This window comes from Antechinus flavipes, chromosome 6, assembly GCF_016432865.1.
Source record: "Antechinus flavipes isolate AdamAnt ecotype Samford, QLD, Australia chromosome 6, AdamAnt_v2, whole genome shotgun sequence".
NCBI lineage: Eukaryota > Metazoa > Chordata > Mammalia > Dasyuromorphia > Dasyuridae > Antechinus > Antechinus flavipes.
The window spans coordinates 36,445,667-36,460,978 of NC_067403.1; the positions used below are offsets into that span (position 1 = coordinate 36,445,667).

Genomic DNA, 15,312 nt, shown 5'->3' on the forward strand with positions numbered 1-15,312 from the left:
TTAACATTACTTTCACATTACTACATACTAAAACTTGTAGTAGGTAGGATCATAAGCCCAGAGATTTAGAGCCAGAAGGGACCCCAGAGTCCATTTTACAGACAAGGACAGTGACGTGCAATGTCACACAGGCAGTAAGCTCCAGGGGCAGGATCTGGATATAAACTGTTCAACCCCAGAGTACTTTCTATCATAGCATCTTGTCTTCTATTTCCTATGTAAATACTGTTGTAATGGCAGTCAAGAACAGAAGATTCTCAGTATTATGAGTTTATAAGAGGGAAGAAGAACTGGGCTCACTGTGTCTGGCCCTGAGGGAAGAACCAGCACCAGTGTCCCAAGGGGCAAATGCAGGCTCCTCACAAGGAGCATCTCCACCACAAAAGAAGAGGGCGTTCACAAGGGACCATAGTTTCCCTCTCCTTGGAAGGCTTCAGCTCTTTGTGGGGTTTGCAGAACAGAGGCGGCAGGTCAGGCACGGATAGCTTTTGGCAGCTTTTGATCCTTTCTCCTACCAAGACAGTGTGAGTCTGGGAGGCCCCTAACTGCTGCATAACATGACGGCATTATAAGTACTACTCTATAAAAGTAACAAAGAATGATTTTCCCTAAGGACTTTTTTCTTTTTTTGCATTTCAATGTTCTCACCCCAAAGAAAACAGCTCCAGTACTAACCTGTGGCTGATGACACCAGCATCGGCCAGCAGTTCAAATATCCGTACCAGCTGCACTCGCAAAATATCTCGACGCCTGCGCCGTTTCATATTCTGCTCCATATCAAAGGAAATACAGAAGACATATTAGAATGTATGCGGTGATGTCTTTTTTACTGAACTTTAAAGAGTACAAAGGGTTTTCCTCACAACAGTGCTGTTGTTACTTCAAGCTGTCTGAAATATCTCATTTATACAAACATCATTTTCGGTACTCTGTCAGGTACTCTTTATTGTGAATGAGAAGGAAAAAAACTTACTGAATTTTTATTTTAGGATAACTTCAGGGAAGAAATAAAGGTTCTACATCTGGGGAGGCTGCATGGTACAGTGAATAGGGTTTGGATTTGAAATCAAAGGATGTGGGGTGCAATCTGGTTTCTGCCATGTACGGTATTACCTTGAACTTTTTTAACCATCCATAGAATGGAGACTGAAGGTTGTGCAATGGTTCTGAAACGTATTTGCAGCTCTAGATCTATATTCTTACGGTCCAGTTTGTAGATTTGTTAAACCTTTAACAGTAGCGAAAAAAGTTGGAAAACTCTGCTTTAAATGAAGAGAATGTACAAGGGAGTCCTGAGTTTCACAGAAATCAGAAAAGGAGCAGCAATAATAAACTCCAAGAGGATTCCAAGAAGTCCCCAAACTTCTGAGAAGTTTTTATTTAAAAATTGTAGCGTTAAGAAGCAGGCTAAGAGAGCTTGAGCTTTTGATGCTACTGATGTGAATAACAAGCTACTTTTGACAATTAGAGGACCAAATAGGATACAGCACATCCTAAAAGCCTTAAGATAGCTTCACACTGTCAAAAAACTTTCAAGTATCTAGGAAGAAGCAGCGTGATGTCATGGATGGAGGTCAGGGCCACAGAGGCAGGACAACTGGAGTTCCAGAACAGCTGTCTGGCACATGTGACACTAGGCCTTAATTTCTTAGTGCCCCAAGCAGCCAGCTCCCTAAAAATATAAGCAGCAGAACAGGCGGTGATCTGCCTTGCTATGGGGATTTTTGCTTTTTTGGGAAAACCCTTCTAACAATGAAATCCCAGCTCAGCTTAAAAAAACAAACAAAACCCAAACATTTAATCAATACAAACTAGGTCAAAGGCACAATACATAAGATACAAAGATAGATAGCATCTCTTCTTTTTAAAAAAAAAAAAAGGGAGAAAAAAAAGCTTATGGTGTACTAAGGTAGACTGATAAGAACACAAACATAATATATAAGTATATTTTTAAAAATATTTCATTTATTTTACTAAATATTCAGTTTGGGATAAATTATCTTATTTTGGAGAATAAGACACTCATTCTAAAAGATTCTGTTCATGTCTCCTCTATTTCCTAGAATTGATACTGGCATTTTAATTTCATGTTTTAAGCTATTAAAGCTTTAAACTTCACTAAGATTTTTAAGATATTATTTTTACAGAGAAGAAAAGTTGTATGGCTTATTATTATTTAGACTCACATTCCAAATAATGAAATTCCCAACTGCTAAGCAACAGTGGCTAAAGCATGGCTAAGAATAACAGAATTTAAGCTTCACTGTTACTTTCTAGTAAGTTATAAATTTAAGTTGAGAGTACAATATTACTTGATTTAGAGTAACTAGAAAAAATTAAGAAGTAGATTAAAGTTATGTTCTTTAAAATTTCTTCTCTATGTTAATTTTGTCTAAATAGATTTTTAGATATTTGATTAATCTTGACAATTTTAAAATTAAAAAGCTCCCCTCACTCCCATCCTCGAAGGACTAGAAAGTAACTACAAGGACATTAGGCATGGTGTATTCCCTGAGAAGCACCATTTAGTGTACTAAACACTGAACAAGAAACATCAAAAGATATAAATCTGAAAAATATTCTCTAAAAGTTCTCAACAAGTTCACCTGTAGCTATAATAGCCTAATAAGAGTCCCCTCCTCCCTCCAAGAACTGGTTAAGAAACCATTTCACAACAAAATGTTTAGGTATGGAAATGATAGCTATTTCAACTGAAGCAGAATTAGCAGACATGGAATTAAATGTTCTAGATATACTATCCTATGGTAAATATATGATTACCATGTATCATCTAACTCAGAAAAAATGAATATAAAACAAATTTTGGCAGTTGCCCCATTACCATCTGTTTATGAAATATATGCCCACACTCTAAATTATCATATTCAATATACATGCCAGTTCCCATTATTTAGACCATGGGTTCTTTGAAGGCAAGGATTATATCTCATGCATCTTTGTATTCACCAACACGTCCCAAAAATCTTAGTGAAGTTTTAAGCACCATTTTTTTTTTTCTGGTTAATTGGACTTGCAATTTTATTGATACGAGGTGTGCCAGACCTGAACCTTAGGTTGCCCAGCCTCTGTGTGGCTACATCACTTTCATCCATTAGACTATACTGTCTCTCCACAAATTCTCAAATTAAATTGAAATTAATCTCTCTTGGAGAATATCAAAGAAATTGGGGCCGAAAAATGTCTCAAAGGCAAAGCACTCCCAGATTTTCAACCTTGGGGCTACAGAATCCCAGGCAGTGGAGGAGAGCAAAGATTTATTCAAGTAGCCATTCATCCATAAACAAACATACCACTAAAATCTTATTATTTTTTTATTACCATTTTTCAAATGTATTTGGATGCTTTTGTGATTAAATAAAATAGACATTCATGTAAAAGTATTACTGAATTGATAGTAGCCTTACATAATGTTTTTCCCTGAATAGATACTAACAGCACAACTGTTATGAGATGGCATGAGGTTTTGAGGTGGTTTCTTGTTTGTTTTAAAAGGGATCCTTTCAGTCTTGAAAATGTTGGGAACCTCTCATCTAGCTCAAATTCTTCACTTTATATATGAGAAACAGAGGCCCATCTGATCGAGTCAAATGACAAGGTCAAGATTAAGGTAGGGCTGTCTTTCAGATCAATGTGTTTTAATTATTAATTCAACATTTTTAATACTTAATACTTTCAACTATATTCTATATTGCAGTGTTTCTACTACATGACAACTATATACTAGGCTGCCTAAAACAGGATTGGGTAATTAAATCCAGGCAAGCAGCCCAGCTCTGCCTATTTCATCTACATCTGTTTTCATGTTTTAACTCAAAGATGTTAAGCACTGTATAGAAATAATTTGCAAAGAGGTATTAATTTATATTCACAGAGCTTAGCAAAATGCCTAAGACATGGTAAACTTTTAAAATAAATTAAATTTCTATTTTCTTTTTCCTTCTCTCTCTCTACCAACTTTTTCTTACTTAACTCTGTTTTTTTCTCATTCCTCTTCCCCCAACTTCCTTCTCTATCTACATTAATCAATGTACTTCCTCATCTTGTAAGCTGCATCATATGTTGTATTACTCTGTTCTCCTGAGGAAATGAGTGGTACTTTAGCTAATAGTTCATAATAGATTTTATTAAACTTTTCAAAACAATGTCCAAAATCTTCTGAAAGGCCTTCCTCCTAGCCCAATCATAGTCTTAGCACTCCTTGAAAAGTCAAAACTTAAATTAGAAATTATTTTGGACTTATGCATAGCTTTGGCAGTCTGTGAATGTACCTTTTATTTTTATGCTAGTAACACACTAACACAGCTTTCAAGATTTACTAAGCATAATAATCTTTGCACTTAGTGCAAGTATTATTTATACCCATTTCAGGTTTGGAAAACTAGGACTTTGCGAGCTCGATTCATATTATCAAGATTATACAGACAGTAACAGGAACTGGATATAAATCCCGGTCTTTTGGTTTTAACAGTAATGATCTTTTAAAAATTTAATCCCAACAACTTTTTACTATTCAAGTAACCTAAAACCTTCAATTATTCAATTGTCTAAGTAACACTAGTTTAAACCCCTATTATATGCTACAAATGAAAAAGAAAATTTACCACTAAATCTTCATTCACAAATCTATTCAGGTTCTCTCTCTCTCTTTCTGAAAAGAAACTTAGCTTATTTCTAAGCAGTTTTGATGAATTTTTAAGTGTTTAGAGTTATGGCATGATAATGAAAAAATGTGTAGAATGTTCATTAAGTTACACATTCTCCAAGTCATTAGATCTCTGTAATCAATATATATAGGAATCATAAATATGGGACAGATAAATAATTATCTTGCATAAGGTCTTATAATTCAGCCAAAAAGCTGACATTAAATGATACTGGCCAAAGTAAGAGCTGAATCTTATAAGTGGAAAAACTTGCTGTTTTGATTGCTTATTAATCATCCTTTTGTTTGAAAAGGTTTGGTTTCATCCTTTAAAAATAACAAATGTGATTTTGAAAAGCTATCATACAAAAAACAACAAGTAAATATGTAATGTAACAATATTGATGAACATCATTAAATAGTTTGTTTACTGCTATTTCTGATATGTATCTTATTTTTCAACAGTCTTAGTCGCATAAGTCTGGGTTTACACAGAAACATGAGGACCACATCTTTCACAGACAAATTTTTTTTTTTTTTGGAAAGACTTCCTCAAATAGTTTTTCTTTGGGACCCAACTCCATTCCAGTGTGGTCACTCCTACATTGAAATGAGGAGGCACAGAGAGGACAGCTGTCAGAACAATGCTCTTGCTATTAACCTAAAATTGTAATGGAAATAAATTTTCCCTACAACTTTGTTTCAACTCAAATTATGTTTGCACAGGGGGAATTAATATTATTTGGGGCATGGCTATAATTTTGTTAAGCACTTCTCATTACCTAACCCATCATACATCACATTATCCTAACAATCTCTTCTTTAATTTGTTCTATATACTAATGGCAAAGAAAACACTCATCAAACCATTTCTTGATTGATAATGGTATAACAAGTCTCTCTCTCTCTCATCCATTCCTTATGCCTATCTGGCTTTAAGACTTTTCATCCAGTAGTCCTGGATGAAATAACATGAAACATTTTTCCCAACATGAATTTTGTTCATCAGGTTGACTTCCTTACTATCCCTGAGTAAGCCCTATTCATTTCCACTTTCATCCTTTAAAAAAAAAAAAAAAAGCGACTTCCTTCTTCTCCATTAATTGCCTCTCCTTCCTTTTGGACAATGCAAAGGAGTAGATTGCCTGAAGTAGAAGAAAATACACTAATTTTGGAGGCTCAAAATCACTCAACCATTCTCACCTCTGGCCTTCTTTCAAGTGCTTCTTTAATTATAGGGTGCAATTCTTCTATTAGTTCCCTGGAAAGAAAAATATTAATTGCTACATTAATAACCAAGCTGATATAATCAAACTCTAAATGAAAATACATGAAAAAAATGAACAAAAAACCCTAGTGCCAGTCTTAATCACTGATTTTTAGCATTCAATTTGTATTGGAAACAGAGATTAGGTCAGTCAATTTTGATAACAATCAAGTATTTTTATATATGCTTTCTATTTATTTTCTAATAGTGAATTTTTTTAAATTGCCATCTGAAAAGAATATACTAAAAGAAAAAAAAAAAAACCAAAATCTGCAGATACATTAACAGAACTTATAGGGGGGAAAAGCAATCAAAAAAGTTCTTTACAAAAATTTACTGGCATAATATGCCTCTATTTCATTATAATACATAAGACAGTTACCTATCAATGTTTAAAACATTTAAAGTTTTTTGGGTTTTTTTTGAAGAGCAAGGTAGAAAAATTCAGCTTACTGATAATTTAAATATGTATACTGTGCCCAATTTGCCAGGCACTGAGCTGGATGTTAATGGCCAATGGATGAAATAAGACACAATCAGTCCCCCAAGGATTTCATGCGCTGCCAGGGGAGAGGAGACTGCTGGGTCCAAAGGCAGAGGGCATGTGTCTGAACAGTAAGCTTTGCCACTTACAGCCAGTGTAACGTTGGGCAAGTTAATTAACCTCCCCACACCCCCGCTCTGCTCACCCATAAAATGAAGTCAGAAGGAGATGCCGAAAACTCTTTGAACTCAAATGTCTCGGATGTTTATGAAGATGCGGACACAAAATATAGAATACAAATCATAACGTGGTGAGGGCAGAGGAAAGGTCCTACCAAGTGCTATGAGAAATGTGAAGAAAACAAGATGGCTTCCGGGCACCTCCCCAGAGTCCTCACAGCCTGGGATGAGGAGACAGTGGCAGGAGAGGTCGGGGCCAGAACACACAGAGGGAAAGGTCCTGAGAGCAGCAGCAGCAGGGGCAGGCCTGGGGTACAGCCAGAGGGTGCCCAGGTGCCTGCCACTCCCTGCCCCCCCCGAGTGGGTAGGTTGGGCATTCCCTGGGTGCCAGGGAGCCAAGAGTGGGAGCAGGAACAGCTCGGGGTCCTCATGGAAGTGTGGGCAAGAGACAATGTAGGAGGCTGGTCTAAGTTGGTCTACGCTGGCGGCAACATGGAGAGGCAAGATCTGAGAGACCTTTTGGGGCTAAAGTGACAGGATGGGACAGGTGAGAAAGCAAGAACGGAGAGCGGCTTGAAGGTTTTAATCCTGGTGACTAGAAGGATGCTGATGATGGGCCACCAAAAGATGGAAGTCAGGAGCAGGGATAGGTTTGGGGCAGGAGGATACACAGGCAGTCTGCAGAAGAGCAATGCATGAGCAAAGGGAAAACCTGTCCTTTATAGTCATCTCCACAGACATGAACATCTAAAGTCACAGAAGGCGGAGGGACAGCCAAGTGAGAGAGGGTGGAGACCCTTCCAGAACACAGAAGGGGCAAGAGGAGGCTGAGCTGTGTGAAACTCATGACACTTGGGGATAAAATAGGTATCATCACGTGGAACCTTGCATGGCTGATCAGATTAACTAGGGGCATCCTTAAGAAAATGAAGGGAAGATCAGAGCTGGACAACATTTTCCTCAAGCAGAACGAAAGAATGTACTTTATAAACACCTCAAGCCCTAAGAATGCCATTCTATGAAATGCCTGAGAATTAAAAACAACTAAGTGTTTCATTTACGTCACTTAAAATCCACCCTACTTTCTATTAAGTCTATAAATATAACGTGGTACTTGAGGAGGAAAATAAAAACAGAGATGCATCATAATACGGCTCAATTTTCTTTATAAAACTAAATAAGGATGGTAGATTCATTTTTCAAAAATCACTACAGTTAAGAGATGAAGAAACATTATCAAAATCACTACCCTTAGAATTCTAAATAAGTAGCCAATTTTTCTATTAATTATTTACTTATATAGAAAATATAGAGACAAGATAATAATTACCTAAAAGCTCCTGGGTTGGTCCTGCCAAGACCAAGAACAAGGGATTCAGTTATTTCCATGCTCTCAGAGCGCATCATTGGAACTATGTGCTTAAACAAGGAAGAAGGGGATGGAATGCCAATAATCTGGGGGGGAAAAAATACTGTGTTTTTATAGTAGACAAAGTAAACCTACAATCTCATAGCACTAAAAAGAACAAAAATAATTTAACATGTTAAACTATTTTTTGTCAGGGATAATGAATAGACAGACATAAACATTATACAAGCAGCACTGGAAAAACAAATCAATAAAACTGGCGTAACTCAAGATGGTTAAATAATTTGCCCAAAGTCACACAGCAGGTTAATTACCAACCCAAGCCTAGAACTCAGGTGTCTTGACTCCTACTTGCATGGTCTTCTCCCTGTTCCAGGCTAGCTCCCCCAACATTTTGTGTTCCACATTGCCTTAGGATGCCAGTAATGGGCTAAGGTGGGGAGAACACGAGTTAGAGGACAGGAGATCTGCTCTCTAGTCTGGGCTCCATAATTCCCCTTCTGATTGCAGTGAATTCATTTCCTCTCCCAGGGACTTACTTTGACCGCTTAGCAAATGAAGCCACATGGTGCTTGGTGAGAGAGTGTGGTGGGAGAGTCCGGAATGTGGAGCCCAAGCCCTCGGTTAGTCCTGGGCTCTTGCTGTGAAGCCTTGGGCAAGTCACTTAACCTGGCTTTCATGCCCGAGTGTCAGACAAGGAAATCTCCAGACTTTTATCTGCTACAAGTCCATTACTCTAGGTTCCTAGGACCGGATCATCGCGTGATCAGAGAAAATGCAAAGCACAAGTACCAAAAGGGAGACTGTGATCACCCAACACAAGATCTAACTCAATACTTTATGGTATTGGAAGCTGTACTCATGGCCTCTTTCTGGAGATGTTGTTGAAGGTGTGATTTAAAAAAACCTCAATGTTTTTACACCAAGATTCTATAATCTTGTAATATCAATTCTCATCCACTTACCTGGGTATCACCTAAATGTCATCCTTGCCTTTGAGAGGAAACTTCAGTCACCCAGGCAAGATCCTATATTTCTCTCTTTACCCTTTTAAAATTATACTTACCTTCCAATATCAGAAAAATGAATAAAAACTACATGATATGCTATAAGTATAATTTTTTTTTAAATCCATAATCACGATCTTAAGACTGATGGCTTTATTGTGAAAATAAATAAAATGTGTATATGTGATTAACATTTCATTTCTTTTTAAATAAATAAATCTTTACTAATCCAAGAAAAAAAAGAAATTTGGAAAATATAAAGGAAAGAAAGTGATCACTTAATCTACTCACTTTTCTGACAAAGAACTCTACAATTATTTTATTCAATTCTTCACTATTTCTATGGAGAGACTTCAAATACTTACTTTAGAATCAATGCCATAACCACTGTCAGGAGTAGATGCCAGCGTTTCAGGAGGAGAGCACCTCATGGAACCAGTAGATGGGGAAGAGGATGCACATGTGGCTGCACTGCAGCAAAGAATCAGGTAGTTTCTCCAAAGTCCAATGTAGGAATCACTGCTTATGGTAGTACTGACTTTTTTAGCATTAATGGGGCTACTAGACAAAGATTAAAAAAAAAAAAAAGCAAATTCAACATGATATACGTCAATAATATTATAGCCAAGAAATGTCTATTAATGTATTTCAAAAATTTTCCCACTACTTCAATGGATCTATGATGTATTCAGTGGGGTAATTCCATCAATAGTACAGATTATGGTCTACCACATCCTATGTATCCATGCTAATCTATGTATCCACACAAATGTATATACACAGATTTAAAGCAGCAAATATATTTGAGAGGGATGGCAGTTAGTCAGAAGGCATGGAGATAGGAAATATTAATGTTGCATGAGAAAAACAAGAGCTGGCTAAGGCAACTGAATCTAGAATAAACAGAACACAAGACTGGAAGGATAGGAAGGGACCAGCTTAGGAGGGTCTTCAAATATCAAAGGAAGGACTTTATATTGAAGATTGGAGATAACAAGGCTATAGCATCAGAGAGGGTTGCAACAAGGTTAGACTTAACTCTTTAACAAAATCTTTTTTGGGAACGGAGTGAAAGATAGACTAGAAAAATGGGGAAAGAATTAAGATAATGAAACCTAATATAACTATTGTAATATCAAGTTAGGAGTGATTAGGTCCTGAATGAACTTGAGCAGTGCCTATGTGAATGGAAAGAAAGAAATGTACACAAGTTGTGCTATAGTTAGAAACAAAATTTGATAATAGAATAGACATGTAGAACATGGAGAATAAGGACTAAAGAATGTCATGAGTATTGTGAGCCTACATGACTGCATGGCAACAAGAAGATTATATGATGATCAATTCTGGCGGATGTGTCTTTTTTCAACAATGAAATGATTGAGGCCAGTTCCAATGGTCTTATGATGAAGAAAACCATCTACATCCAATGGGAATTGAGTGTAGATCACAACATAACATTTTCATTCTTTTTATTGTTGTTCGCTTGCATTTTGCTTTCTTTCTCATTTTTTTTCCCTTTTTGATCTGATTTTTCTTGTGCAGCAAGATAATTATATAAATATGTATACATATATTGAATTTAACATATATTTTAAACACATTTAACATATATTGGATTACTTGCCATCTAGGGGAGAGAGTGGAGGAAAGGGAGAGAAAATTTGGAACAGAAGATTTTGCAAGATTCAGTTGAAAAATTATGCATGCATATGTTTTGAAAATAAAAAGTTTTAACTAAAAAAAAAAGATGGTGGCAGTCACAACAGTAATAAGAAAGCTGGGAAGAGGGAAAACACTGGGGGGTTAGGGGGGAGATAAAGAATTCTTTGGATATGCAAATGTATAAGTAATATTCAACTACTACTGGAGTTCAGAAAAGAGACTATGTCTAGAAATATAGAACTAAGAAGCATCTGGCTAGATATGATGAGTGAATCCACAGCAATGAAGGAAATCATTAAGCAAAATGGAAAGAAAAGAGTACTGGGCTTTGCGGAATACCTATATTGAAGAAGAAACAGAGGAAGGAAGAGGGAGAGAGAGAGATTGAGAGAGAAACAAAGGGAGGGAAGGAGGAAAGGAGGAAAGCACCCTAGAGACAAGAGAATATCCAGAAGAAAAAAGCAGTAATTACGTTATATGCATAGAAGTAAAAAAAAAAAAAATCATTTTTATGAAAAAATTATTAGATTTCATGATTGAGAGATCAATGTCATATTTTTAAAAAACTGTCTTTGACTGTGCTTGATAGGATGTTAGGCATATAAATAAGAATTTTCCTAAAATCTATTGAGATAATGATTTGGTTTAAGTTGTTTTTGTATTTAATGAAATTGTGTTGCTTTTTCCCCTAACACTGAACTATTCTTGCATTTCTAGTATACATCTAACTTGATATTTTTGGTTGAATTTCATAAATGCAGTTTGGAAGAGAGCTTCTTTCACAATTTTTATGAATTAGGTAGAACTGATAAAAGTTTCTTTTTAAAAATGTGACAGAATTTTTGCTATAAATACATCAAGACTAGGAGTTCCTTCACTCCTCCTTTTCCCTCCCCACATAGTTCCTTATGCAAATAAAGTGATCATAATGTATACTTCAAGCTTTGATCCAGACATTCTACTGCCAGATATTTTGTCCCAAAGAAATCATTGATAAAAAGGGCCCATTTACACCAACACTCATCCCCTCTCTTCTTTTCCCTCCTTTCCTCTCCTCTCTTCTTTTTTTCTTCATCTCTCTTCCCTCTCTCTCTTTTTTTTGATAACAAAAAAGTAGAAACAAAGCAAATGCCTATTGATTGGGGAATAGTAAAGAAACTGATACATGAATATAATTCATATTATTGTACTTACTTTAAGAAATAACAAAATACCACAAATAAAAAGAAGCATGGAAAGACTTACACAGATATAAAATGAAACAGACATGACCAAGGAAACAATTTAAACAATGATCTATGGAAAGAACCACTACCACACAAAAAGGAAAAGAAGTGTTGCAAATTTACAAAAAAGAAGATTGGTCACAATGAGAGAAGTGAGAAAATACCTGCCGCAATTCCTTTGAAGAGATGAGAGGTCTAGCGATATGAAAAAAAAGTCAAAATGGGGGAGGGGAGAGAGTATATGTATCAGTTTTTCTGATTCCTCCCCTTATTTCTCTCCCTCTCTTTTTTTAACTATCATATTCTTTTTTAAAAAAATATTTTATTTTTCCAAATAAATGTAAGTCTAGTTTTCAACATTCATTTTTGTAAGACTTTGTATTCTAATTTTTTTTTCCTTTTCTTCTTCTCCTCCCTAAGACAGAAAGAAATTTGATATAGTTAAATATGTGCAATTCTCTTAAAACATTTCCATATTTGTCATGTTGTACAAGAAAAATAAGAACAAAAGGGGGAGGAATCACAAGAAAGATAAAAATAAATGAACAAGGTGAAAATACTATGCTTGGATCCACATTCAATCTCCATAATTGTCTCTCTGGATGTGATTGGCATTTTCCATACCAAGTCTGCCTTCATATGGGAAGTATTGCCTTGAATCACCACATTGTCGAGAAAAATCATCTCTTTTTGTTTTTTAAGAAAAAAATTTGGTATAAGAAGTGGCCCCTTGGAGGAGAGAAGGGAAAGGAGAATAAATAAAGGGGAGAATTTAAGCAATATAAAAAATAAAAAATAATAATAAAAATTTATTTTGAAAAATAAACAGGTACTATTGCTAACTTTGTAAGGAACAATTTCAGTTTAAAACCAGGTTATAAAGGGTTTAAAAGACAATGAAAGGAATAGAAGCACCTACTATAGATGCTCAAGTAGTCTAATCAAGAAAGAGAGAAAATACATTGGAAAATAACTAATGGGGATGATAGAACCAAGTGAAGGGTTTTGTTTTTGTTTTGTTTTTTAAGGATGAGGGAGACATGGATATGTTTGTAAGCAAAAGAAAATAAGAAATTGAAGAGAAAGGAGAGAATGGGAAAGATAGTGAGGATCATTTTCTGGAATAAATTCAAGTGTGCATGTAGATAGTCACCCTGTTGTGATGGCCACCTCTTTATCTGAGGCAGGACTGGAGAAGAAAAGTGTTATATGAGTGCTCTGAGATGACAACAGAAGGAAGGGGAGAGAAGGAGGAGCTCCTATCTAATAGTCTCATTTTTTTGAATGAAGTATAAGATAACACCTTCAGCTGAAAGTGAGAGGTCTGAGAAGAAATGAAAAGGTTAAGGAACAGCTTCTGTGAAGTGTGTAAAATAGAAATTCTCCATTTACCTAAGAGTAAAAGAAGTACCCAGCTAAAATAAGAACAGTTGAGATTAAGAGAAATATAAATTTATAGTGAAAATTTATAACGACTTAGCCATAATATGGAGTGAGCTGGTCATGTAGAAGACAGAAATGGCCCAATTACTTAGATTTCTATTTTAATTATGCCTAAGGATTACATCAATCATCCCATCTCTAACTTGGAATGGATATGGACAAGTCTATGTGGACAGGCAGCTGCATAAAAGAGATTTACTCATCTATTAATGTGTTGCCTTATTTATCCCAATTAATGAAGCCTGCTATTGGAAAGGACTGGAAAAGACTGCGTAAATTTATCTAACCAACCATACACAGGTTATGTTACTGGTAACGCTGTACAAGCCACTAAAACTATTGTTGGAGAAGAAGCCCTTCCCCTCAGATGATCTCCTTTATCTGGAATTTTTGTAGAAGTTTGAAAGGAACTTTGCAGCTCACTGTCTTCAATTTTGGATACTGGTTGGTAGGTCCTGCAAATCCTCCCCAGAGGAATGCCAAAGAGAATCCCTCACACCATCCTGAGCAAATTTTATTCTAGAGACCTCTTCAATCCCCTCTTCCCTCTACCCCTCCCCTTTTATTTTGAAGTTTATATGAAAGAATTGGTAACACTGTGCCACTATTTCTGATGTTTTGAACTTTTAATAGACTTTAAAATATCCTCTACTCAAAAAGTCCCTATTTTCAATGCTTTGTCAAAACAGCTGCAGGGACAAAAATGTATCTGTTTTTTACCGATGTGTGTGTTTATACTTAATGGTGAGATTAACAGTCTGATTATAAACTAATCTCCTGGATTTTAAAGCTGTTTAGGAATGTGGCTAGATGAAGTTGCAATTTCTTGATCAAAAATAAAGGGCAAACAAGTTTGTATGACTCTTAGGAAGAACCAAGAGACATAGTTACTTAAGAACACCCCCTTCAGTCCTCCTGCACATCACTGTCCTATGCTGCTGTTCAAAATACATGGTCCTTGCTCTTGCCTGTTTGATGAACAGACTACCAAGGCAAGCCTTTTCTCTCTAATGTTTCCTCTCTGGTGATGAGGAAGATGATGTACAATATTTGATGCCAGAGCATAGGCAACCCTTGGCCTTGATTCTGACTCTGGAGGGAGGAACAATTCTTGGGTTTTACTACTATTTCTTCTATGTTAAAAACTTGCAACTTCTATACAATTGGCATTTATGTAGTGGCACAGTAAGTTTCCTACTTTGTCATGATGACACTTAATGAGCCTCCAATGCAGAGGACTTGTGAGGTCCAATTATTTTTCTCTGTACTGCAAAAATAAATCAGCTTGCTGGAAAGAATTCCAGCCTGATAAAATAAGGCTGATATTCTGAAAAGCTATCAGTGTTTAATGTCAACAATGTTTACTAAAAATTAAAAGTATAACAGAAAGAAGAAAGAGAACATGTCCTAGCATGTGTAAATGGATATTTTAAACACTATTCTAGAACATTCCACTGAAATTATCCATTTGATCCTGCTTTCTTATCACCTTGGTCTCTCTAGGGTGATCAAACGTTAACTCTGACTTATTCAGGATTCTCATTTGCTCCTTTCTGATGTTCTCCATGCAATGGTATTCTACGCAGTTTTTCTGTTGTTTGGTCTCTTAATGTTATTTGTAACTTGGGTACAACTTCAATTTCATTACTAGTACATTCCATCCTAAAGATGCAAATTCTTTATTTTTCTATAGTTAGGAGGGGATTGTTAGCAAGAAAATGTCAATGTATACAATATGGCATCCAAATATTTCAATATAAAAAATAAATGTTAAATAAAGTGGAAAAAATTACACTGAAATCAATCAGCATGGTTTTTTTATTTTTAAAAGCACTTAGATAGAAGCAACAAGACTAAGTGGCAGGAATAATCTGGGATTCAAGTTTGGCAAACTATGATTATACCATAGTTCCTAGTATGGTTGTGGGAAAGAGGGAAGGATTTAAGAATTGAAAGTAGTGTAGAGTTAAACCAGTTGACCAAGGATTAAAAGATAAAAGAGGAGAGTG

At 35.8% G+C, this 15,312-nt stretch overlaps 1 protein-coding gene across 1 annotated transcript in view; it reads right to left on the minus strand.

The window, feature by feature from the left end:
• FRYL (FRY like transcription coactivator) overlaps positions 1-15,312 on the minus strand; it is a 195,019-nt gene that overhangs the window by 77,139 nt on the left and 102,568 nt on the right. Inside the window, exons 23-26 of the mRNA XM_051965725.1 lie at positions 9,335-9,530; positions 7,924-8,048; positions 5,867-5,924; positions 676-767 (exon numbers count right to left, since the gene is read on the minus strand). Of these exons, the coding sequence (XP_051821685.1) occupies positions 676-767; positions 5,867-5,924; positions 7,924-8,048; positions 9,335-9,530 (471 nt within the window). The remainder of the gene's footprint in view (positions 1-675; positions 768-5,866; positions 5,925-7,923; positions 8,049-9,334; positions 9,531-15,312) is intronic.